Below are 26,942 nucleotides of genomic sequence, written 5' to 3'. Positions count from 1 at the left end.
ATGAGAATCGACTTCCTCCTGCTTGTTGATCTATATAACTCAAGCTGAGCACAGTTATGAAAGTCACACCTCTCCTCCATCACCATCCAATGTGATGACACCATCTGCAAAATCTGGAAACTTCCATCAAGGATAGTCTCATGACAACTGAAGGACAATTCCTGACAATCAATCCCGGTCACATATTCCGAATGGCACTGGCGTGATTGTCTGTGCTCATATCTGGTTTGCCTCCCTCTCCCCCTATTCACAAACTCCAGAGTGTTGACCTCCCTATTGAGCTGATAATTGGCTGTCAGCTGCCCTCCATAAAAAGCAGCATGACACTAGGGGTGAAGAGAAAGGACAGGATGATATACAGCCAACCCTGCACTCTTGGGCAGCCATTCATTTCCAAAACTTTTCTCTTACAGATGATGCCAGTGCATTTTGATGAAGACCGCTTGTAACCTCAACAGCTTTCTTCCCAGAGCTGTCACTGCAGTTCTCGGACCCTTTCGCTGCCTGAAACCTCGGTCCCCAGAGACACAGCCTGTAACCCTGCCACTGTGGCTGTTTATTTATTACTCAGCAGTCTGAGAAACCATATGTCCTGGTCTCAGCACATTTTTTTATACTATAGAAGAAATGGGGAGAGGGGTTAGAATTAGCATTAAGTTTCCTTCCCTTTATTGTAATGCTAATGATGATGCAAAGTCTCCTTGAAGGTTTCAGTATTTATGGCGAACCACTAATGTGAAAATCTGTAGTTCCTTTGAGACAAATCTGCACCACTTTGTCTATGTAATATCAACATTGACTGCATGCATTCTGAAGTATATCTGATATAATAGTTTGACCTTTAATAGTAAGAAAGTATTTATTTAGGTACTCTGTTTCCAACATATAAGAGTAAGAGGAGAAGACTGATCCTGCTTTCATATCTTGTTACATACATAGAGATATGTGGCTAAACTAAGAACAAAGACATGACATGTCTCATGACGGTGAGAAACAGTTTACCAAACAGGACACAGAAGAGCAAGAATGAAAATATCTGATTGATTTACTGTTAAAAACAACTCTGTTAATGTTTCAACATTAGTGTTAGAACAGGCTCCCCCCACATTTAGCCATGCCAAGGACTCCCGTTAGCCTCTGGAAGGGACCCCCCTCTGGCAGAATTTCTTAATTCTTTGTCCATCACGATGGCAAATATCAAAAATCAAACATGCTTGATTCTGATTGGCTAGAGTGGTATGTGATATGATTTTGAATTAAGAGATTTCCATATAAAAAGATCACTTTTTAAGGAACCACAAGTCAGGGTGTTCGGGTGTCTCACTGGGTGTCCCCAAAGGGTCAGTTTTGGGTCCACTCCTTTTTATTATTTACCTCCTCCCCCTGGGCACACTCCTCCATCACCATGGGGTCCATTTCCACTGTTACGCCGATGATACTCAGGTCTACATCTCCTCCAAACCCACCGCTGCCATTCCTCCCATCATTCAAATCCCAACTCAAAACTTGCCTGTTCAAACTGGCATATTCACTCTAAACTGGACTCTCTGCACCTCACTAGTTTTTAGTTTTTATTTATTACTTTTTGTTTGTTTGTTTGTTTGTTTTTATGATGTTTTAATGATGTATGCTTTTATGATCTGTAAGGTGACCTTGGGTGATCTGAAAGGCGCCCAAAATAAAATGTATTATTATTATTATTATTATTATTATTATTAATTGTCTCACAGATTTGAACTCTATCAGGATTAGAGAGCACAGTGCAGTCCTGTGCAGCAGAGAGTTCAGATGGTGATGGTCCAGTGGCAACTAGATGCAATACAAGAGCAAAGTGCAGAAAGCTGCAAAACTTTACAGACATTTTTGTACTTGAATACCATTGCAACAATATTCCTTTTTAATCAAACTTTAAGACTGACTCAAACTTTGCAAACTTTGAGCAGACAGCAGCGGTTAATAATGAGCAACTCTCTGTACTATGAGTGACCATAACCCATTCTTTGTGAAGTGATCCCTGAATGCATACAGATCGTATGAATTTTTAAATCTTTACATACACTTTCATATTTAATTTTTAGACTTGTATGCATTTTCACCGGGAAGCAAGCAACTGTGTGTGACCATGGAAAGGAATGCATTTGACCAAGTAATAAACTTAGACATTGATGTAAAGAAATACCACAGCAGACCAGAGAGGTGACTTTGACTTTGCTAGATTTAGAAACAGAGATAACAAATATATTGCTGACTGCATACTTTGGTGTATGGAAGTTGACCTTTCTCAAGTTTTTCTGGTGTGCTCCTCACAGTTTAAGTACATTTATTGTAAATGTTTCCTTATACTCTTCAAACAAATTTAAGAGCACTAGTAGCTTGCAGTCTTTTCTTTGGCCAGGCTATTGCCACGCCTTGCCATTTCTAAGCAATGGCATTTGCCATACCATCACCATCGCCATTATCTTCTCATGTCACTGAATTATCATTGCCTTGCCTTCTTCCACCTGACTGTTATCAACCATGATACTGTCGTGAATAAACCATCAGATACAATCCCAGTCAGTGCCTCCCGGTATAGAGCTGCGAAAGAGAACATCCCACACTATCACGTACATCTAAACACTGGGGAGGGAACAGGCCCACATTACCACAGGGGACACTTCCCGTCATGTCGCACTGCAGCTGTACTGTCCAAAAGCACATGATAAATTCATGTTGAATGTGTATTCTTAGAGTGTTGCACATATAACACACCCTGCACTCTCTGTGTACTGTATAACCTTACACAGAGCCATGTACAGTGTTGCTTTAAGATGTATGTGCACACTCCCTCCGTGACAAACTGCAGGACTTGCAGCAGCAAACATTTAAAATGCATTCATCCTGATTCTCCTGCCATATCATCTAAAGCCTCTTATTTGACACGCTTTCTCTTTGTCTTTACAATACTGCTGTAACTGACATTTATGTGGTAGAAAAATGTATGCTAAGTGATTTACAGCACCATATGCCAACATGTACTGTGAAAAAATAATGTCACATAGACCTCTGAAATCCCTGAAATTGAAGGAAAGTAATTTTTCTCCCTCAGACAACTGTGGTGGTTCAGCTCTCCGGAAATGAGAATGAAATCTTCTTACGCTGAGTCCCAGTTTGGGGGCAGCTTCCCTCTGAAGTTCACACTCCTCGACCGAATGCTCATAATTGGCCAACAAAGCATTTTTGCTTCTGAAAGGAAGCTTCCCATGCGGCCGAGAAGTGCTGTGTGTTTTTAATTTTAAGACTTGGCAGGAGTGTGTTTTCTGCAGCCCTTCTTTTCCCATTGTCTATTGTGTGCTGGTCATTGATTAATGCAGAGTTTTAAAGACCCTGATCTGTTTGCACTTTTATAAATGGAACCATGCAAGGTTAGGCTTTGAGACCCCAAGATGATCATGACTCCTACTTGGTAGTATTTTAAAGAAAAATATCAGTTTGATTTTTAAAATGTAGGGGAGAATGGGGTTGGGTGTCACACTTTTTACTGTTTTCATGATTGCTCATCATCAAAACATCTTTCAATAGTCATTCCTACATTAAATTGAAGCTTACGGTGTTGGCTTGTGTATCCCTCTCATTGTAACAAAGAGGCAATTACCTATCAGAGACACTCTGACACATTGTGACAACCAACCCCATCATGGGGGCGGTTGTCACACACTATGGGGATGGTTGTCACACACTATGGGGTTGGTTGTCACACACTATGGGGTTAGTAGTCACACACTATGGGGTTGGTTGTCACACACTATGGGGTTAGTAGTCACACACTATGGGGTTTGGTTGTCACACACTATGGGGATGGTTGTCACACACTATGTGGTTGGTTGTCACACTATGGGGTTGGTTGTCGCACTATGGGGTTGGTTGTCACACACTATGGGGTTGGTTGTCACACACTATGGGGTTGGTTGTCACACACTATGGGGTAGGTTGTCACACACTATGGGGTTGGTTGTCACACACTATGGGGTTGGTTGTCACACTATGGGGTTGGTTGTCACACACTATGGGGTCGGTTGTCACACACTATGGGGTTGGTTGTCACACACTATGGGGTTGGTTGTCACACACTATGGGGTTGGTTGTCACACACTATGGGGTTGGTTGTCACACACTATGGGGGTTGGTTGTCAAACACTATGGGGTTGGTTGTCACACACTATGGGGGTTGGTTGTCAAACACTATGGGGTTGGTTGTCACACACTATTGGGTTGGTTTCACACACTATGGGGATGGTTGTCACACACTATGGGGGTTGGTTGTCAAACACTATGGGGTTGGTTGTCACACACTATTGGGTTGGTTTCACACACTATGGGGATGGTTGTCACACACTATGGGGGTTGGTTGTCAAACACTATGGGGATGGTTGTCACACACTATGGGGGTTGGTTGTCACACACTATGGGGTTGGTTGTCAAACACTATGGGGTTGGTTGTCACACACTATGGGGTTGGTTGTCACACACTATGGGGATGGTTGTCACACACTATGGGGTTGGTTGTCACACACCATGGGGTTGGTTGTCACACTATGGGGTTGGTTGTCACACACTATTGGGTTGGTTTCACACACTATGGGGTTGGTTGTCACACACTATGGGGTCGGTTGTCACACACTATGGGGTCGGTTGTCACACACTATGGGGTTGGTTGTCACACACTATGGGGTTGGTTGTCACACACTATGGGGGATGGTTGTCACACACTATGGGGGTTGGTTGTCAAACACTATGGGGTTGGTTGTCACACACTATTGGGTTGGTTTCACACACTATGGGGATGGTTGTCACACACTATGGGGGTTGGTTGTCAAACACTATGGGGTTGGTTGTCACACACTATTGGGTTGGTTTCACACACTATGGGGATGGTTGTCACACACTATGGGGGTTGGTTGTCAAACACTATGGGGATGGTTGTCACACACTATGGGGGTTGGTTGTCACACACTATGGGGTTGGTTGTCAAACACTATGGGGTTGGTTGTCACACACTATGGGGTTGGTTGTCACACACTATGGGGATGGTTGTCACACACTATGGGGTTGGTTGTCACACACCATGGGGTTGGTTGTCACACTATGGGGTTGGTTGTCACACACTATGGGGTTGGTTGTCACACACTATGGGGATGGTTGTCACACACTATTGGGTTGGTTGTCAAACACTATGGGGTTGGTTGTCAAACACTATGGGGTTGGTTGTCACACTATTGGGTTGGTTGTCAAACACTATGGGGTTGGTTGTCACACTATGGGGTTGGTTGTCAAACACTATGGGGTTGGTTGTCACACTATTGGGTTGGTTGTCAAACACTATGGGGTTGGTTGTCAAACACTATGGGGTTGGTTGTCAAACACTATGGGGTTGGTTGTCACACTATGGGGTTGGTTGTCAAACACTATGGGGTTGGTTGTCACACTATGGGGTTGGTTGTCAAACACTATGGGGTTGGTTGTCACACTATGGGGTTGGTTGTCAAACACTATGGGGTTGGTTGTCACACTATGGGGTTGGTTGTCAAACACTATGGGGTTGGTTGTCACAATGGTATTTCAATCAGAAAAATCTTTAAAAAAGGCAAGAAGGCAGAACTATATTTGAAAGTTTAATTGCACTGACAAGTGATAGGCCTACATAACTTAATGCATTTTAACATACAATAAGCAAGGACCATGAACAGGAAACACATCTTTAAGCCAGCCTATATAACAACATAAAGAACAAAACAAACAGGCCGTACAATAATGACCTACTCAACTAGGCTACATGCAGTCACTGTCTGAGTTACAGTGATGACAAATGTAGGGTCTGCACACTCCAACTCATTTCACCATGCATGATTTTGCCAACATTGGGGTTGGTTGTTACATGTGACAACCAACCCCAAAGAGAATGTGACGACCAACCCCAAATGGAATTTTTTGCTAGCATCAAGGCTAACAACCATCTAACAAGTAGTTAGCTAGCTAATAAAAATCTAAACTCTAGCTTTCCCCTCACACTTTGTAAGGGTAACACTTGTTTTGTTATAAACCCATCGTTTAAAAGCCTAGAAGAAAAATACTGAGGAGCTGAATATTTACAATTTGACATGAAAAACACAAAAAGTCCTCTCACCTCAAGTTCAGCTGTCTTACTCCAGAGAAGACTATGTAGGTGAGCTCTTATCCTAATTCTGGAAATGTCCATACCCCAATTTGAGATACAGTGCCCCCTGGTGGCGAGATATAACAAGTGTGCCAACCAACCTGTGTGACAACCAACCCTGTTCTCCCCTATATGTTTTTTTTTTTTTCAGAGTTATAGCTTTTGGGCATTTTCCCCTTTAATGGATAGAACAGCTGAAGAGAGACAGGGAATCTGAGGAGTAGAGAGTTGGGGGAGGACATGCAGTAAATGTGACCTCTGCGACAAGGGCTATAGTCTCTGTACATGGGGCGCACGCTTACACCGCTAGGCCAATGGCGCCCCGTATCTATATGTTCTGTGATGAGTACATTTATTCACATCTTGTGCTCACTAAACTTTTTAGCCTCAGAAAACATAAGCCTACTCAGTGGAGCCGTTTTGCTATCACATCAGATCTGAACACATTGTTATCACACACAGTCTGCCTCTGCCACAGCTAGCCAAAATTCTCTTTGCTTTGATATGCAAACATGATATTTTTTTTTTCCACTGACAGCTTTGGAGTCTGCACGAGGAGCCTGATAGATCCATTCAGTTGCCATTAGAAAAAACGTCTTTGTATAAAACGCTGGTGTTGAAAGGATCAGTAATGACAAGAAGGCTTTTTAAATGGTAATAAAGCTCATTGTTTGTGTTCTGTACAAAGAAGCACAAATGACAGATATGTTATTTTTAGGGGCTTTCAAGCTACTCTATTTGTTACAAACAGACTTTCTGCCAATGGATTTTACCAGCTTCATTAAACATTCGGTAATGTGGGGACACAATCACTACCACTAAATGCTTCATAAAATGAAAGCTTGCTGTGAAGTGGAGTTAATGCCTTTGATGATTATTTCATGAGTCAAATCAGGATAGCAGTGTTCCTGTGCTCGCTCAGTGATTCCAGGCCTCTCGAAGCCCTGAGGAGGCCTTCATCAGTGGAGGACGCGGAGCTCGAGAGCTCTCATTTGCCTTTTACTCCTCGTACGATGCAAATGATTCTTCTCCAGCTGACAAGTATGAGCGGCTCTGTCTCCTGCAGAATGATGGAGACGGGCTGTCAGATCGGAGCTCAGCGCAGCCACACAGTGATGTATTCATTTAATATCAGACTGATGACCGGCTGCCCATTCTCGCACCGACTCCTCCTCTCTTTCCAGTGCACACAGACGCTCTTATGTTAGAAAGCAAGCAGCCACTGTGAAATGAGTGCAAAAGCAATTTAACCTAGTCGAGAAACACTGCCCCTATGATGCTTGTTAATTTAGCGTGTGATAATTGTTTCAGTATTAACACGGCCTGCTGTGTGGGGGGCTGATGGGCTGTCATTAGCTCTGTGGAAAGGTTTGAACTCGTCAAGCTAAACTCTGCAGGACTGTGCGTGCTGATCAACGCCCCCTCCTTTCTTTTTTCTGTCTTTTCTTTGTCTGGGTTGCAATAGTTTTTGATTTATGTTGAGTCTCTCTCTGAAGGAATATGGAGCTACTGCAAACACTTTGACAAACTGAAATGTAGGAAGAAACGTTCAGGCTCTCACTCGCTCAGCAATATTTCTGCAATAAGCATCTTTCTTTGGAACAATAACAGATCAAAGATTGTGTTGTGTTAAATTCAGGGGTGATATTTCAGATTTCTGAGATTTTTTAAAAACACATTTCTATTTGTCTTGGAACATTGTTAACAATAACAAGGACTAGGACATAATGGCACTGTTAAGAGAAAGACACCCACTATGAGAAAAGATTGAATCCCTGAAATCAGACTTCCCATGGGTGGCCAGATAGGCCGCTGTTTTTTTTAATTATCCCCTTTTAAAGGTACAGTGTGTTGTCTCTAGTAGCAATTATCAGTACAGATTTAGTGGTAGACATGGAAGATAATTCTCAAAAGTCTGTTAAGTTTATGCATAATCACCCAAATAAAATAATTGTTTAATTTTTATTAACTTACAATGAGCCTTTGACATCTACTGAAGGAGCGGGTCTCCTTCAAAAGAGGCTGCCATCTTGCGCTGCAATGTTTCTACTGTATCACAGAAAGGACAAACTAGTAATGGTTGTATAAGTTTCCATATTTAATGAGTGGCTACCAAGTGGTCTAAAAATATGAGTCCAATGCGGTCGTGCTAAAAACTGCAGTTCATTGAGGATCCACTTGAGGCTGGCTCCGGAAGTACCAGAAAACACATACACACCAATTCAAAAAAGCCGATCTTTACAGCAGAAATAAACATGTTTACAGCCTGGAGTGAGGGGAAAATGGAGCGGGAGATTGACAGAAGGATCGGGGCGGCGTCTGCGGTGATGCAGGCGCTGTACCGTTCTGTCGTGGTGAAGAGAGAGCTGAGCCAGAAGGCAAAGCTCTCAATTTACCGGTCAATCTATGTTCCGACCCTCACCTATGGTCACGAGCTGTGGGTAGTGACCGAAAGAACGAGATCGCGAATACAAGCGGCCGAAATGAGCTTTCTCCGCAGGGTGGCTGGGCTCAGCCTTAGAGATAGGGTCAGGAGCTCAGACATCCGGGAGAGGCTCAAAGTAGAGCCGCTGCTCCTCCGGATCGAGAGGAGCCAGATGAGGTGGTTCGGGCATCTGGTTAGGATGCCTCCCGGGCGTCTCCCTGGGGAGGTGTTTCGGGCATGTCCGACTAGGAGGCCACGGGGAAGGCCCAGGACACGCTGGCGAGACTATGTCTCTCAGCTGGCCTGGGAGCGCCTCGGTATCCTCCCAGAAGAGCTGGTTGAAGTGGTCGGGGAGAGGAGTGTCTGGGCTTCCCTGCTGAGACTGCTGCCCCCGCGACCCGGACCCGGATAAGCGGAAGAAGATGGATGGATACAGCCTGGTACAAAAGACGAGTGTAGTCTGGATAGCTCATTTCTCAATCGGCACACACTGTGCGGGGGGTGAATTTTTATCTAACGCTGCAAATTTGAAGATATTGAGATTACAAGTCTTCCAATGAGAGGCACAGCTGACTTGATTGACAGGCGGGAACACTGTAGCTGTTGGCTAGGAGGCTCAAAGCCCGCCTCTTTACGTCACAATCGCTCGACAGTAGCAATATGGCTGCCACCGATGATTGGCCTCAAAACAGCGCTTCAGAAACAGATGGGTGACATCACGGATACTACGTCCATATTTTATACAGTCTATGGTTGCTACTCGGAATGCATCAGAAGAGCGTGGTTGTTGTTGTGCACAATATTGGGTTTAATAGCAAATTTTGATAATAAAAAACTCAGCTTCTTGTCCTCAAAGGCCACCGTTACTTCAGGGGCGAGCAAGGGAGCATTTTAAGACTCTGACTACTGGATATTGCTAGAAAATCTATTTCTACACACTGTGTCTTTAAATCCATCTAAAACAGAAACTGTGAAAGCCAGATTATATATTCTCTGTGCAACTGAAAGCAAAGACTCATGTCTTAGTTTGTGAATATCTTACATTTGCTGATGCTGTTATTACATCATGATGCATGCAGTTACAAAAAAGGCAAACACTGCTCAGGTAGCTTCAAATTAGCTGCAGGTGATCATTCATCAGAACATTTGTTTTATTTGCAACAGGAAGCTAATGCAGTACGTCTTCCACCACATTTTACACATTCTTTTCAATATGTTTACTAATGAATAGCATAGTGAACTCTAACTGTTCTGCGCTTCTGTATAAACTTATTATTAATCCAATTTACTTTATTTATATCTTATTTTATTCCTTCTTTCTATTAATATTTTGACTTTTTTCATACTGTGTATAAGAGCTTTCTGTAACAACTGAATTTCCCCCTCGCGATAAACTAAGTATTTCTGATTCTGATTCTGATTAGTGTTTATTGATGTGGTATCAACCATTTCAAGATATTCCAGGAATTAACATCTTGATAATTTGATATACTAACATAGAGAGGAAGAAAAATATGTACTTTATAGATCCCAAAGGGGGAACTCAATTTGTTCCACTGTAATATTGATCACACTGCACACACAGACTGAATTAAACACACATGCACAAACATGATCTTGTGAAAATGCATTGATGTAGTGATGTCAGAGTGCAGAGGGAGCTGCACACGGACGAGCTCTCCCAGCATTTAGGGATTCAGTGCCTCGCTTGAACCTTGGCAGTGCCCAGAAAGTGAACTGGCACCTCTCCACTAGCCGATCTGTGCAGGAACGTGAACCGGTCAGTCTGTGCATGGTTCCTAAGCCAAGTCCCTACAGACTCAGTTAAAGCTGCCCCAAGCCTCGTTTTACTGCAGAGTTTGAATAATAAAACTAAGAAAAAATACATTTCCAAACAAAGTCTATGTTTCAACATCAGCATCAATTAAAAAAGCCAACATCCTGCTTCAACTTTAACCTTCCTGTTTCTGTTTTTTGAATTAGTTGTCACAGTGTCTCCTAATTCAAAGGTTTGGAATAGTATTATTAATGCTTCATATTCAGTAGCTGTGCTCTTGTCAGTGTTTATATCATCACTCTACGCCTTCAAGCTGCAGGCTGCAGACAAAGAGCATTAATTCTACGCCAACCTGGTCGGTGTGAAAATGATGTCTTGGTATTTTATCCTATTATGTGTGCAGAGTTTTGTTTGTGTTGAGGTCTTATGAGCCCTTCTCAGTTTCATTCATTTTCTGAACAAGAAGATGGATAAATCTGCTGCCCCTCAGCCTCGATTGATATTCTCCGGAGTGGGTCAACTCTCCCCTCCCATAAATATGCATGAGAGCTGTAGAGCTTTGGTATTGAATGGGCTTGATCCCTGTGTGTGTATGTGGGAGTCTCCATTTTTTTGTGTGTGCCTGAATATATTGGGATGGACTGGGTCCTGGCTACGTTTGGATTATTGGCGAGCAGTTTCACATACAGTGCATAATGTGTGTATGTGTGTGCTGAGGAACCAGGGAGTCCTGTGCTGGGGTCATTTGCAGCCGCGGGGAAGCTGAAATGTCATGACTGGTTGCCTGCGGCTCTCGGGCTGCTGCTGTCTGCGGCTGGATGGTTCTTAATTTAGCGTAGCTGATGAGTTTTGAGAGTGCATCGCTCACATGGTGCGGAGACGAGCTGCAGGTTGAACACCTGCAGCGGCACCGCAAAGAGAGAAGGGAGGTGAAACTGAGACTGATATATCTCTATTTTTCTGATGGTGTTGACAACCTGACAGAGATGTTATAGATTCTTACACCGAGCTATCACATTAGAAGATGTTTCTTACACATGTTGTTATTGTTTGTCAGCCGTGTGTGTGTGTGTGTGTGTGTGTGTGTGTGTATTCAGGGGTTTGGAGGATGGCAGTCTTTTTTATTGATATTGAAAATCAGTGTAGTCTGCCAATACGGCTGATGGATCCCCAGAGCACGGTCATAGAGAGAGATTTGGAATTTTCATAGTTTTTAATCATATTTTTCAAAGGGGAAGAAATATTTTGCAAGCCTACCAACACAGTAACCCCAAAGGAGTGTTTGTCTATCCAAAAAACTGGAGCAGATATACCCAACATTTAGTATCTTTGGTCAGACATCTCAAATGAGTGTTCACTGAACTTTGTCCAAAATAGTTTGAAAGCAAATAACTAGATTATAATGACATTTTGAGACTCTGAATGTGACTCCTAAAACACTCTTTGATGCTTGGAAATTGATGGATAGATCACGATACAATGCTTTGAGATATGATGTGATATTTTGGTGTAATTTTAGATTCCGAACTGAACTTTGAACACCACACTACCAAATTATTTTTATTTTTCTTATGTATTTGTTTATTTCAACAGGGACAGTATACTGCCATTTAGTTGTACTAGAGTTAGCTAGTACCTAATTTACATCTTTGTGTTACAATGTCATTGTATGAAAAGCGCTTTGTAAATAAAGTCTGATTGATTGATTGATTGATTGATTGATTGATTGATTGATTGATTGATTGATTGATTGATTGATTGATTGATTGATTGATTGATTGGTTGATTGATTGATTGATAACTAATGTGCCTCAAATATGAAACCTAACTTTTTCCACCTCTTAAGATTGTTGAGAAACTTATTCTCTATTCTTCTATCTTGAAATATTGTGCCAGGATTTTCTAACTTGAGTATTTAAACATATGTCTTCCCCGAACAGAGACCTTATTACAGAAACAGAGCATCTCTGACCTTTGACCCCCTGTCCTCCCCCTGCAGCTACTTTGAGCTGGAGAGCAGCGGGGTGAGAGAGGAGATCCGCTACCACTACCGCTTTAAAGGCAAGCCGCGCTCCGAGTCCTTCCCTTACCGCCTCGCAGATGGCCAGTGGCACAAGATCGCCCTCACCATCAGCGCCTCCCACCTCCTGCTGCACGTCGACTGTAACAGGTAACACACACACACACAGACACACAAACACACAACGCCTCCATATCTTTATCACAAGTTGCTCTGCTGTTTTGTTTTTACCGCGCTCCTTTGAAGTGACACATCTAATGAGCTGTCTGTGTTTATCAAGGTAAATATTTGTTAGCTGCTGTCTCAGTGCGGCTGACAGGCTGTTAATGGAGCTGACAATGGAACAACCAAGGACAAATTAACACATATGCACACGCTGCCGTGTAGGAGAGAGGCTGTATCTTTATTCACCCTGGAGGAGGATGTTTCTTCAGCTCACACTGTTCCATAATGAAGTGGAAGGCAGCAATGATATAATCGTCTCATCGATCGAGCACTGAAGGCTCTTTTCTAAAGTAGCACTCAGTCAGAGCTGATCTATAAACATGCACTTCAGCTGTGACAATCCTTCTCTCTCCTCACGCTGCCTCCTCCTGAGAGCTAGGAAGGCATCACTTGTCCTTTTTCTTGACGCACTTGCTTGAGAGACACTGCGAAGAAGAAGAAGAAGAAGAAGAAGAAGCAGTGTAAATTTGAGTAGTGGTATTGCTCTGTCACCTCTCTGGGATGAAAAGCTGGGTGATGCACGGGGAGGATGGCGTTGTCGTATCGATTCTTCCTCAGACGCCTATTATTCTCATCAGACCGGTGGTTTGTCGATTAATTATCGCCTCAGTGACTGTCAGTCAGAGGAGTCTGCTGCGGAGATAAAAGAGGGCATCGGATTCTTATTAGGGAGAAAAGATCAAAACATAATTGGATTAAATTGGATTCCAAATGTTTTTGCTTACCAACAGTTCTTTGGCTGAGACTGGAGTTAATTAAGAGATCGTCAGATTTAGTCTGTGGTTATGAAACTGAATAGTGAACAGTGATCTTTTAAGTGTTTAAAGAGAACTGACTGTTAATTTAATCTAGTTACTCTCTTGTCTGATCAATAGATACTGCAATGTGTTTTCTTTGCAAAGCAGATCTCTGCTGCTGCCCGAGGCATAATGTTCCTATTTTAGTATTGTCTTGTTTTGCTGCTATTTTTAAATCCTCTTTTATTTTTCCTCTTTTATGTAGTCTTTAATTTCTTTTGGTCTTAATTATAGTTGTTTCTATGCTAACTCATGATGTGGACAGGAACAGCACATATCAAAGACAATATGAGACAGCTTTCTCAGTCTTAACCATGACTGTAGTCACACTGTTGAGGAAGGTTTAACACTGAATACATTAAATACATCTTACATCAGACATTAGCTCAATCATACACTAAAAGACTTCCTCTCCACACTTACTCACAGATAAAGCACAGGTGGTCATTACAACAACACATCTGCAGAAACTCCTCCTTAAAGGTGCAGTGTAGGGTATTTAGTGACATTTAGGCAGGACATTCAAAATCCATGTTTCCCCCGCTGTGTGTCTTTAAAGATAAAAGTGATGACTTCCTGTGACAGGCTGAGTTATTATTTGAGGGGCTCAGTGTTAGCTTGGTCTCTACCTGCAGCAGGTGTGCTTCATGAACCAGTTCTCCTCACCTCCATGCATCTGTCTCTTCTTCATTGATGATTCATACCCCCTGATGTGTGTTAGTGACAAAGACACAACCAGGGGCCGTCTGTTTAATATTTGATGTTTGATGTTTTTGCCGCTATTACCGTAAAAAGCTCCCGTCTACAGCTTGATTTAATCCAATTTTGTGAAACATCAGACACATTTAGTAAGTTTTGATCAACTCCTTGTTATCAAAGATGCAGATGCATTTCAGAGTGCCGTGAACTGACTGTCTGTCCAGTGCGCCTGTCACTGCAGGTGCATTTTTCTGTGAGTCAAGAGAATCAAAATACAGTCACAGTGGTCACATCAAGAATGTTTTCTTTTGACATTTTAGCAAAAACAGGCTGAATTATTTCACTTAAGATATTACACAAGCAAAAGTGTTAAAGGAGTTAAATGTTGACAATTTTAACACTTGGTTCAACCCTGTTACCAATATCTGATTAACTACATGAATTATTTAAAGAGTAAAGATGTTTCGGCAAAAATAAAAGCCTTAAAGCTGGGGTTGGTAATCAGATTTAGAGACACTTTTTGTCATACTGGTTAAAATGATCTTTATGTCCTGATGGTAATCAATACATGATGTGTTCCTAAAAAAGAGTGAAAAAAAACTGCTATCTACAGCCGGAGTAAACCTGGGAAAACACTAACCAATCACCGTGTTTTGGCTCCCCAAATTTCAAACCAATCAAATCCCGTCCAGCCGTTCTGCCCTCCTCCTGCGTGTACATTTCCCCGGCGTGCACTCCTCCGAGTCCCCGTCTCCTGCCTCTACTTCCCCTGACTCTATTTACTGCCCCTCTCGCTCGTCCTCGGGCCTGTCCCCTCTGACCTGATGAGGTGCTTTGCTCAGGACTGTAGTCCGGATCAGAGTCTAAAAAGCTCTCACCAACAAGCAGAATAATTAATGACGTTCAGTAAGTCCTACAGAAAATATATATTTATTGTAACGTCCGTCCGGACGCTGTAGTGATGACGAGCCGATTCGTGAACACGTTGAGTTTTAATAACCGGTCACTGTCGGCCGTGATCACGCCAACCAACAAAACAACAATCAATGTTTGAATGAATGAAAAACTTCTCCTCTCCTCTCTCCCACTTGCACACTCTACACCTCTCCTGATGCCTTCACTGACCGTCAACACTGTAGGAATTAAGAACATCTACACTAAACATGTTTAACAAACAGTAGAGCTGTTACAGTATTATATCTGTGTTATAACTTTTCTCCTGATATCGTGTCACCAGTACAACTGGATAATGCTAGCATGATAGATGTGAGTGCTAACAGCAGCCATGTTTGTTTGTGTTTTTAACTTTCACTCTGATAATGTTTTGGTGAGGACCGATTTTGAATCAGTCACGATCATGTGGTCGAGAATCAGCGGCGGTCGTGCATGTGAGCGGGGGGGCGTCGTTTTGGAGGAGCTCCGAGGGAGGAGGGGAGGGGTTAGATGGAGTCATGAGGAAAAGCTACATTCAAATTCATGCTGGTTTTCTGAGACTACCAACCCCAGCTTTAAATGTGACAAAAACTAACAGGCATTTTCGTCTAAAGACTAAGACTAAGACTAAATCTAAAATAGCCACAAAATGAACACTGGGCCACCATCACTTCTGGAACTATGAGCAAGGGAGCATTTCAGTCTGGTATCTGATTGCAAAATATCTATAAACATTCTCATTTCTGCACACTGCACCCAGTATGTATCTTTGGAAAGATTCAAAGCAGCCATTCTTTGCTCTGATTGCATCTTAAACCGACTGAATTTCCCTATGATTCATATCAGCACTAACTAACATCCCAAACTGGTTTCCAAACTGTCTATTAAACCTTTCATTTGATGTTACCAGCCACAGTTTGGCATGATGTGACACTGCAAGAAGAACTTAACATAATGCTACAACGTAGTTAAAACCTTCTCTCCACTATAGCCATGAACGCTGCACCCTTAACTCAGACCATGTAACAGGTCTGGTGCTTTGTTTTGACAGAAACACAAATGAGGAAAGAGTCCCTCAAACTTTGTCATTTGGATTCCCATAAAGGGCTGATATAAACATCTATTAAACCAACCTTTATATTCAGCATGTGTATGTTTTTAAAGGGTTAATCCACCAATTTGAAGCTGATAAACAGCAATAACAAGAATTTATCCAGAATTACAAATCAGACTTTCCCAGAGGGCTCTAATCATGATAGTTTATACACATCCCTTATTTTTCAAGGTTTTAGCAGAGATCTACCCCTTATTAAGGCATCCTAGGCAAATTTAGTTTCCAATTTAGTTTCCCTGAATGTTCTCTCTGGCTACTTTGACAGCAACCTAGTAAATCTGTCTTTGATGACAACCTCGCCGAGGGGAAAAAATCTAAGAAAGAGAAGGACAAACAGAAAATCACATCCCTGCTTACGTGATCATTTCTTTCTCTTAAGTGCAAAGAATGATTTCTCTGCTCAAAGTAAATTGGCAGACCCATTAGCCTTGAAGTTTTCAAGTGATTTGATTCATGCAGCAAACAGCACTTTATTGATTTCAAGGCTCATTAAATGGTTTTAAGTATCTGTAGATGTGAAAGGGAGCTGTTTGTCTTCACATCTTCAGGTACATTTTTCCTGTGTAGTGTTGCTTTGGCCTCGGCAGCCCTTGTTTTATCGACGTCTGCTTCAAAACTGAGATTCAACATATTGATGTTTTAAGCTTGAGTAAGGTGACTCTGCAAAATGATTCATCAGGGCAAGTCAAAGCAGGGAACTTTTTTGAAGCACATTTCAGACAGAAGTTGATTCAGACTTTATTTTTTTTAATGCTGAATACAAATTACATGCAAAGAAGTTATTTGAATTAAAAGATGAGAGACATAAATACAAGATTCATAGTGGAGACTGGATGAAATACTTCATCCTCAAAATGTGGATTAAGTTCTCTAATTTTTTTTTCCTTCTCCAAGTCTGTATTTATTGATCATATTTGGGAAGCATGCCTATCTGCTGCATTTTAAACAGTTGCATGCTTTAAAGGAGCTCTCAGGTGTTACCTTCAGATGTAGCAAGGTGTATTACTCTGTATTTGGCAACTATTTTCAAGACAGTCCAGCTGCAGACCTCCACTCTCAGTCGTCTTAACGGCTCCACCAACGTGAACCTCCAGCTCCCCTCCATCGTAAAACTAATCCTCCTTTGCGGTCTCAGCAGTCTGATAGGCTCCTCCACCTCCAGCTCCTCCTCCTCTATCATGCATAAAACATTAACACAAATTGCACATGATAAAATATGCCTGCCTAACGTAAAACAACGTCTTGAACATTTAGATATCGTAGCATAAGACAATTAGCTTTGGACTGTTGGAATCACCTTAAAGCTAGGGTTGGTAGTCTCGGAAAACCAGCATGAATTTGAATGTAGCTTTTCCTCATGACTCCGTCTAACCCCTCCCCTCCTCCCTCGGAGCTCCTCCAAAACGACGCCGCCCCGCTCACATGGCACGAGCGCCGCTGATTCTCGACCATATGATGGTGACTGATTCAAAACCGGTCCTCACCAAAACATTATCATAGTGAAAGTTAAAAACACAAACAAACACGATGAAACCGATGACGTACAGGGGCTGAGTTTAAGGTAAATGGTCAAATTTGCGGGAAAGTTGCGGTGATTGTATAAAATTGCAAGGCCGCGAAAAAATCGCGCTGATTGGTTGAATTTGCGTCGATAGCATAGACTGTATAAAATATGGACGTAGTATCCGTGACGTCACCCATCTGTTCCTGAGAGCTGTTTTGAAGCAAATCGACGGCGGCAGCCATATTGGTAATGCGGAACTCAACTAGGCAGAGTGTGACGTAGTGTGAGTCTCTTAGCCAATGGCTGTGTGTTCCCGACCGTGAGTCACGTCAGTCATGTCCTTATTTGGGCAAAACTCGTAATCTTAATATCTTCTTAACCGTCACGTTAGAAAAAAATTCACCCCCCGTACAGTGTGTGCTGATAGAGAGATTAGCTTTGTAGGGCCAAGATGTTTTTTGAACCAGGCTTTAAACATGTTTATTAATGCTGCAAAGATCGTCTTTTTCCCATTCATATCTATGTGGTTTCCGGTGTTTCTGCAGCCAGCCTCAAGCGGATTTTCGATGTATTGCAGTTTATAGCACTTCTGCATTGGCTTCATCATTTGAGACCGGAGTTTGCCGCTTGGTTGATAGTTGCGATCGCGAAATCGCAACTTCCTGGAGGGACTGATCAGTATAAAGGCTGATTTATACTTCTGCGTCTCCCCTACGCAGCAGGGGCTGCGCGGACATGAGCCCCACATACTTGTGCGTCGATGTGTCCGTGTCGCGCAGTAATTCTCCGCCGAAACGCCTGAGGGCAGTGTGCTCTCTCTGATAGCCGATCTCCTACTTCCGGCCCGCTACGATCTCTGTTTACTTTTCCACATCGATTCAGAGCGTGTTATGCTAATCTACAGCTGATACATGTTGCTGTTTATCGTACAGACATGATGACATGAAGAATAGAGAGGAGGAGATGAAATACACGGCCGATGTGCGGCCGATGTCCGGGATCCCGGAAGTGATGTGAATGCGGGAAAGACAAAGCCGCCGAGCGGACCAATCACAGGGCTTGCGGTCCGCGTCGGCTCTACGCGGAGTTACATTTTGGAGGAGGTGCACGTCAGCTACGTGCGTAGGCCTCTGCGTAGGTACGGGAGCTACGCAGACCTACGGCGTAGGCTACACCGTCAGTTCGACGCAGAAGTATAAATCAGCCTTAAGAGTGAGACTATTTCCAAATCAGTTGAAAAATCCTCCCTGTGCCTTTTATATAGACTGTTTTGTTTTTGCTGTGGATCAGTTTTCCTGCTTTCTTCTTCCTGTGTTTACAGTTTCTATGTAAAGACGTAGGATCTGTGTTCACAGAGCCTGAGTTCTGGCATATGAAGTGTTTTGGTTTCTGTTAATAGTATGTTTGTGATCTGAGTAGTACTGAGCGCTCACTTAAAAGCAGACTTTAGTGTATGCAAGAAAAAAACAGACCACAGTAATAACATTCTGGCTTCCATCTGCGGCAATCTGACGATGATTTATTTATCATTACGAGGAGACATCTGCATGCAGCTTACAATCTGTTCTACATCAATAGTCTCAACCTGAGCGATGATTCTGCATGATGCTGAGTCACAAAGGCCAATCGGCTTTTAGGTTTTGAGATGCACCAGAAATGATCGATCCGACCTCCATTTAGCAAAAGAAGAATTCTCAAAGGGGTTTTTTCTCCTCTTGAGCACAGACCTGACAAAGTTGCATTTTAACTTTTTGAAAACCTGTTTTAAAACCAGTTAGAATCTGAATATTACGCTCCATGTAAATGCAGCTACTGCAGATACTCCATTTGAACATTCCTGCCACATCTGTCTGTGTCTCTAACAAAGTCTGTTGCAAGAAGGAAATCCTTGAACTATGTGCATGGCAAAAGCTGTGTGAGTCAGTGTCCAAGTGAGGAATCTCACCTCAGGTTAGGATTTAGACTTAATCTACAGGTGGATCAGAAACTTGAGGGTTTATGAAAACTTTCTTACACCGTCCTCGTCTGAGATCGATTCGTATGAAAGCATCACTGAAGTGAACACTTTGGTGGCAACATGCTGAGGGAGCACAGAGAAGCAGACTTTTATTAGCTGAGATAATGGCACCCCTTTAGAAGTACAAAAACACATTCCATCAGCGCAGACATGATAGTGATTAACATGAAACAGCACAGAAATAAAAGATTCAAGCATCAAAGAATTCTGCAGAATTTACATTTTTAAATAATCTTTAAAAATGTAAAAAGTACAAAGAAGAATGGTAGAAGTCTTACTGAGAATATCAAATGAATTATTGCAGCAGTTTTCTAAGAAACAAGATGTACTGAGGCTGATTGAATTATGAATTTATTTTAGTCTAATTTATCAAAGTAGATCTGACAGCTGTTTCCGTGTTCCTCACCTCCTCATTGCCGAGGCTCTGTTGGTGAGGTCTCTGCTAAACATCTCACTTTCGTGTCTATTGAGTCACGCAACACAGGCCTCCACCCTGAGCTTTTAACAACAAACTAAATCCTCTGGTACCTCTGTTCCATCATGAACATGATTTTGCACTTTGTTTGTGCCAGCTGGGCTGCTGTCCCAAGATCTGAGAGTGGAGCTTTTGAAAATCTGTCACATCTTCACAGAATAAACCTCATAAAGATGAGTTCATCTGAGATTACCTCAGTTAATTGTCTGCAGTGGAGTTGGAAACAAAAGGCTGAAAGTTTGGCCGAAATGACAGTTTTAAGAGTAAATTGGTACAAAGGTTACTGCCCTGAGGAAAACAGTAGCTTATGTTGCCTATAGGTTTAATTTTAGGGTGTTTTCACACCTGGATCATCAGGAGAACAGGGGCGTTCCCCTCCTTGGCTCGGATTGTGTGGACATATGTGAACACAGCGATCACACTCTGCCTGCAGAACAAACCAGCGTGTCTATATCGCAGAGAAGAAGTGGTCTCAGCTTGCCTCCAGTCGAACCCTGGAGCGGTGAATGCAATCAACCCAGCAACCAAGACAAAAAGCTGCTTGACTCATCACACTCCAGTAGTGGGTGAGGTAGTTAGCATAAAAACAATGATAGGCTAATGTTACTGAGTGTCTCCATCCAATTTAACAAGAGGATTTAGTCCAGCTCATTTTACCTCTGGCATTTGTCCTTCTCATCACTGGAACCTACACTTTTGCCAAGCTGGTCTTGTAATGTCACAAACTGCCATCTGAGCTTCTCTGCCTTGCTGTGACACTCCTCAACAGAGAAGCTTAAGTCCCTTTCAATCATGCATCGACTCAAAAGTCTATAAACTTCTTTATTTTTGTCTAACTTTTGACAAACATGCTCATCCGCCTAAATATGTATGAAGCCTCAACCTCCTCGCTGCTCCAAGTCAGCCCCTGACTCATTTTGTCAGTAGGTTAACTGGCTAAGGTTAGCTGCTGTCTTGAAGCCAGTTTCCCACAATGCAAAGTGTGACCTGACACAGAGGATTTGTTTACCTATGCAGTGGGAAAAATAGGCTAATTTATGCTTAACATAGGAATACAATGAAAAATGGGGATAGAAGTCATTGGTTTCGGAAGCAGCCATTAGTTCCTTACAGGAAAACGCTTGTTAGTAGACTCTTAGACCTCTGATGAAGATTTAGATGGACTTTTACTTGGCTGGAAGACCTGAAGTTTTGGCTTGACTTTACAAACTTGACTCATTGAAACTTTGAAATAACTTGACTTTGGAGAGCAGCTCTGGTTTGCCTCAGCAATTTGGAGTAGATTTGGAACCAATATCAATCAATCAATCAATCAATCTTTATTTGTATAGCGCCAAATCACAACAAACGTTATCTCAAGACGCTTTTACAAACATAGGAGGTCTAGACCACACTATGTCAAATTATGAACAGAGACCCAACTTCAAGACAGGGTAAGACTCAGTCTGACCCCACCTTAATCCATCATGAGCATTGCACATCGCAGTATTTAGCTAGTTACAGTGGTGAGGAAAAACTTCCTTTTAACAGGCAGAAACCTCAGGCAGAACCAGACTCATGTTAGACAGCCATCATGCCTCGACCGAGTTGGGTCTTGAAAGAGGGAAAGTGGGGAGTAAGAGAGAGAGGTGATAGTGATGAGACGAGTCGTAGAAGCTGTTGCCGCTGGAGTCCAGCATGTCCGGATCAGCTGGAGTCCAGATCGTCCACAGCAGGAGGACGTCTACGGCAGCTCAGAGGAATCTACGAGACAATGGAGCTCAGGGACTCCAGAAAGGTCTATGGTTAGTAACTTTAATGGGACAGGCAGAGTTAAAATAAGTGATGAGGGGGCTGGGGGGAAGGGGGTGAGCTAGGATCCCAGTGTGTCAGTGTGCCAGTTCCCCCGGCAGTCTAGGCCTATAGCAGCATAACAAAAGCTGGTCCAAGCCTGATCCAGCTCTAACTATAAGCTTTATCAAAAAGGAAAGTTTTAAGTCTACTCTTAAAAGTGGAGAGGGTGTCTGCCTCCCGGACCCTGACTGGTAGATGATTCCAAAGGAGAGGGGCCTGATAACTGAAGGTTCTACCTCCCATACTACTTTTAGAGATTTTAGGTACAACTAGCAAGCCTGCATGTTGGGAGCGTAGAGTTCTAGAGGGGTAATAGGGCGCTATGAGCTCTTCAATATACGAGGGTGCCTGATTTTTTCAATATCAATCAGACTTTATTTATAAAGCGCTTTTCATACAATGACACAGTCACACAAAGTGCTGTACATAAAAACAACTTAAAATAGAATTTAAAAAAAAGAGGTATATAAAAATGAAAATAAAAAGACCCCCCCATCATAATCCAAAAGTGAAGAACACAATATATGCAACAATAATAATAATAACAATGAAAATAAAATAAATGAAAAATAAAAAACAAGTTTCTGAATGAACTGAGAAAACGCTCTCATGATATCTTAATTAGGAAACACTGGAGGTAAAATAAGATGTTAAAACTCAACACAGGAAATTAAACTCACCAAAATAAAATACATTTCTAAGATAACAAAACACTAAAATATTAAACCGTTAAAAGAAAATAAGTAAATAAATAAAATAACATAAATAAAATAAAATAAAAAGTAACTAACATTTGAACTAGAAAATAAATAAGTAAAAAAGTAAGGTAAAAAAAAACTGTTAAAGGAGTAAAAGTCAGTTAAAAGCGTCACTAAAAACATAGGTAGGTCTTGAATTTGCTTTTAATATAAACAACCAATAACTAGTATGAAGTTAGAGGACCACCAATTTGCACCTGTACTGCAATGGAACCATCAACGGACAGGAGGCCTCTTCAGAATTTCTACCTCCAACATTTCCCACCCTGGAAACCTCCTGAGTTTGTTAAGTGTTAACCTGAAGTAACTCCTCATGAACCCTGATTATTCAGAGAGGAATCACTGCCATGGCTTGACCCCACAGTTTAGAACTAATTGTGGTTTCCTGACCTGACTTACCAGCCTCTCTCCTCCACTCTGAACTTTTTCTCATCTTATCAATATTCCTTCTCCGACTGTAATTATGTTTCTTCTGCTCATTGATTAATGCAGTTTGCCTTGAAGCTCATCAGCTCAGCGCGGCTCGGCTTATTCAGAAGCATATCATCTCCATTCACTGTCGGTCTGATAAATGACCTCGATTACTTACATCGTTGTACTTAATAAAAGTCTGTCTTCAAACTTATTTAATCATAAGACTGGCAAAGCTGCACTCCGTGTTATTGTTCTGAATCTAAGAAGCTTCAGTGCTCTTCTGATTCCTCAACATCCTACATGATCACATGGGGTTAAAATTAACGGACCAATCTGCAACAGTGACATAAACGACTATGTTAGTTTAGGGTTACAGTGAAAACTAATTAACTTTTGAACTAACTAAAACTAAGTTCCTTTGATGCATGCATAAGTGTATTCGTTGCGCAGCTCATACTGCCAATAAGAAACTCTGAAGTGTCGAGGTAGACCAAAAGGTAGCTCAGCTAAATCCCTTCAAGCATGCTTGTGAAATCCTGCAGATGATGCTGTAACCTTGTTAGCCTGACTACTTGAAATCCTGCTCACATGCTGAGGTTCTCTGGAATTAAGATAACATATTCATTGAATCCACTTTTGTATGAAGCCTGACTGTTTGAGCAGCTCATACTCAAACAGAGGAAGTATCAGGTAAGATAGTTAGACAGAGCTCATGTAATATATTCCCTCTTGGTTTGTGAGACATCCCCTCACAGGGTCGGATCTCCAGAACACTTTATCTCTATTATTATGCTGCTTTCTAACTCATCACCTGGATGTGTTAATTCTTGATTCCTATTGGTCGAAACCATAACAACAGTAGTGAAAGGAACTGCCTGCACTGTTACTCCCTAACCTGTTTGGCCTCACTTATTCAGGTCCTACCAGGGGTCTACTGATACTGATTATTAGTAGAGACTGATATTTGGAACATATATGCATTTACAGTAAAAAAATACAGTCAGTCAGGAATATACCATCCACACAATAAAAAACACACCATCTACAGACCGTATATCAGATCAGATACACAAGGAATACTTCATTGATGCAGCTCATACAGAATGCTGCTGCTTGAGTCCTAACAAGGACCAAAAAAAGTAGACCACATCACTCCAGTTCTTAGATCTCTACACTGGCTTCCTGTCTGTCAGAGAATAGACTTTAAAATCCTGCTGATGGTTTATAAAGCACTGAATGGTTTAGGCTGATCTGCTGCTACTTTATGAACCACCTCAACCTCTGAGGTCATCAGGTACTGGTCTGCTTTCAGCCCCTAAAGTCAGAACGAAACATTGTGAAGCAGTGTTCAGTCATTATGCACCACATATCTGGAACACACTCCCTGAAAGCTGCAGGTCTGCTCAAACTCTCACCTCTTTTAAATCAAAGACTAAGACATTTGCCACTGCCTTCCAATTTTAGCCTATTTTAACTCGCTTTAAATGCAAATTTTAATTTTAATATATTTCTAATTTTCCTTTTCTTTCCTGATTTGTGTTCTTTTATGCCTGTTTGAATGTTTCCAATGCGTTTAATGTTTTAATGTAAAGCACATGTTAAAGAACTACAAAACAGCCACATATCTGTGATCCATGTCAATAACTATCAGACTCTAAGCTGTTAACTTTGTCTGAAGGTTGCAGCACAACAAAGTAGAACATATTTATACATATTGAACACATTTAAACCTGCAAAGAACAAGACTTTATAGTTACATAGCATGCTCACCACAGGAAGACGTGCAAAAGTCATAGAATAATATTTAAATGAGCTGTAAAGCAACCACACAGAGGCACTGTAACCTGTTGTTACTGTGTTATTCATTCTAGACCAGGTCCAGCTGCTCCGGGCTTCTCTCTGCTGTGCTCTGCTTCAAGTAGCTTTCACTGTAGCACTGAGCAGAATCTGGTGTGCACACTTCCTGTGGATTTCAGGCTTTACATAGCAGGAATTTGGTTATCAAACTTCACCAGAGTTGAACGTGGTGCACAAATTTGTTTGGGATGCTCTTTGTTTCCACAACTAGATCACAGATCACATTGTCTTCAGTACGGTTCAGTCGAACAAGCTGCTGTGACCGGCTCCAAAGTACTTCAGTGTTCAGAATAACTAATCTTTTTAAATAACAGGTCTGCTCTTCTACCAATAAATTCAGACTGAAAGTCAAACTCGCTGACATCCTGACCAGAATCTGCTGTTCTGTCTGATAGCTGCTCTGTGTGAGAACTGTTGCAGCTCACCTGGGCCAAGATGAAAAATGAATTTCCAGTTTTGCTTGCTCTGCATTTTAGGAGCATTTCATTGAAAAACTCAGACATTCAGAACCAACGTTATGTGCCGAAGTACAGGATGTTATTGCATTCAGCTGTTTGGAGGGAAAGATGGCTGCAGGTTGTTCTCTCACACTCAGTTAATGACCTTGTCTGTGCTCCCCCTCCTCTCAGTTTCATTTTTAAATGCATTTTACTGGAACAGACTCAGTTACTGTGTCATCCCTCTCCCACACACACACACATTAGTGTTGAACCACCTGCAGCAGAGCCACTGTAGAGCCTTGACAAGGTCAGACACTTACATAACTGTTGTATGTAATTGCAATCTCCAAATTTTCCTAATTGAATTAGTGGCAGACACCCAGAACATACTCCCTCACCACACACACTGTCAGCTCTTTGCTTTGGACCTGAATAGCTAATCACAGTAATGACATTGGCTCTGCCTGTCACTTTTACAACCATGTGGTCGTCCCCTACTCGCAGAAGGTCACTTTATGTGCAGACCGGCTGGTGTTTCCCAGAGGGCCTCTGCTACTCTCAGTGCTGTTCACTTCCTGCTTCCAGCTCCTTCTCCTCTGCGGAGCTGCTTGTTATTCTGCACCAAGTTTAGCCAGAGCTGTGCTGCACGTGTGATCTTTAGATGTGGTTTGAGAGTTAACCTTCCAGCAGGGTTGAGTTGAAATAACTGGTTTCTCTTCGTCGGCGGCTCCTTTGGGGTCCGGTTTAAAAAAATTGGCTGCACACAAAAGCAACCCCTCTTAAGATCTACTCAACCTCCCTTTTGTTTTTTGTGCTCGGCCTGCTTGCTCTCTCTCTCCCCTCGTGGACTGTACTCAACAATTTATTTTTCTCCAAGACTGAAAATCTTGGGCTCTGAAAATACTTGACACAACATTTTGGGCTGCAGGGCTAAATATAGATTTCGCCTGAGGGTGATGCTTGAGGAAAGGTCAATGGGTCATTAAAATCTAAATCATTTCCACCCCAGGCTCTTTGGTGAGCCCAGAAAACTTTGTTATCTCCTAATGACATATGGAGTTTAGTGAATAAAGCTGACATGTTGGTCCGACTGTGGCGAGCTCATAAGACATCAAAAAAGTATGAAGGGTCGATCTCCCACTGAACAGCTAGCATGATAATGAATTCCTCTCAAGGATACCCAAACAAACACAGGCCATAAAGGGACCACCAGAGTCTGCCCCACAGCAAAACAGCTTCTTGTGTTGGTTTGAATCAGACAGTCATAATCCTGACTCATACTTCTGCGTCAGATCGACAGCGTAGCAGAGGCCTACGCACTAAGCTGACGTGCACCTCCTCCAAAATGTAACTACCTGTAGAATCGACGCGAACCGCAAGCCCCATGATTGGTCCGCTTGGCGGCATTGTGTGTTTCCCGCATTTACAACACTTCCCAGATCCCCGCTCATCAGCCGCACA

The 26,942-nt window shown here is 42.2% G+C and overlaps 1 protein-coding gene across 1 annotated transcript in view; it reads left to right on the top strand.

The window, feature by feature from the left end:
- The window catches only part of LOC117810657 (protein kinase C-binding protein NELL1-like), a 459,515-nt gene that overhangs the window by 76,247 nt on the left and 356,326 nt on the right, over positions 1–26,942 (top strand). The window contains exon 4 of the mRNA XM_034680585.1: positions 12,395–12,565. Within this exon, the coding sequence (XP_034536476.1) occupies positions 12,395–12,565 (171 nt within the window). The remainder of the gene's footprint in view (positions 1–12,394; positions 12,566–26,942) is intronic.

The sequence above is a fragment of the Notolabrus celidotus genome, chromosome 3, assembly GCF_009762535.1.
Source record: "Notolabrus celidotus isolate fNotCel1 chromosome 3, fNotCel1.pri, whole genome shotgun sequence".
Classification (NCBI taxonomy): domain Eukaryota; kingdom Metazoa; phylum Chordata; class Actinopteri; order Labriformes; family Labridae; genus Notolabrus; species Notolabrus celidotus.
This window is presented reverse-complemented; position numbering and strand designations above follow the sequence as displayed.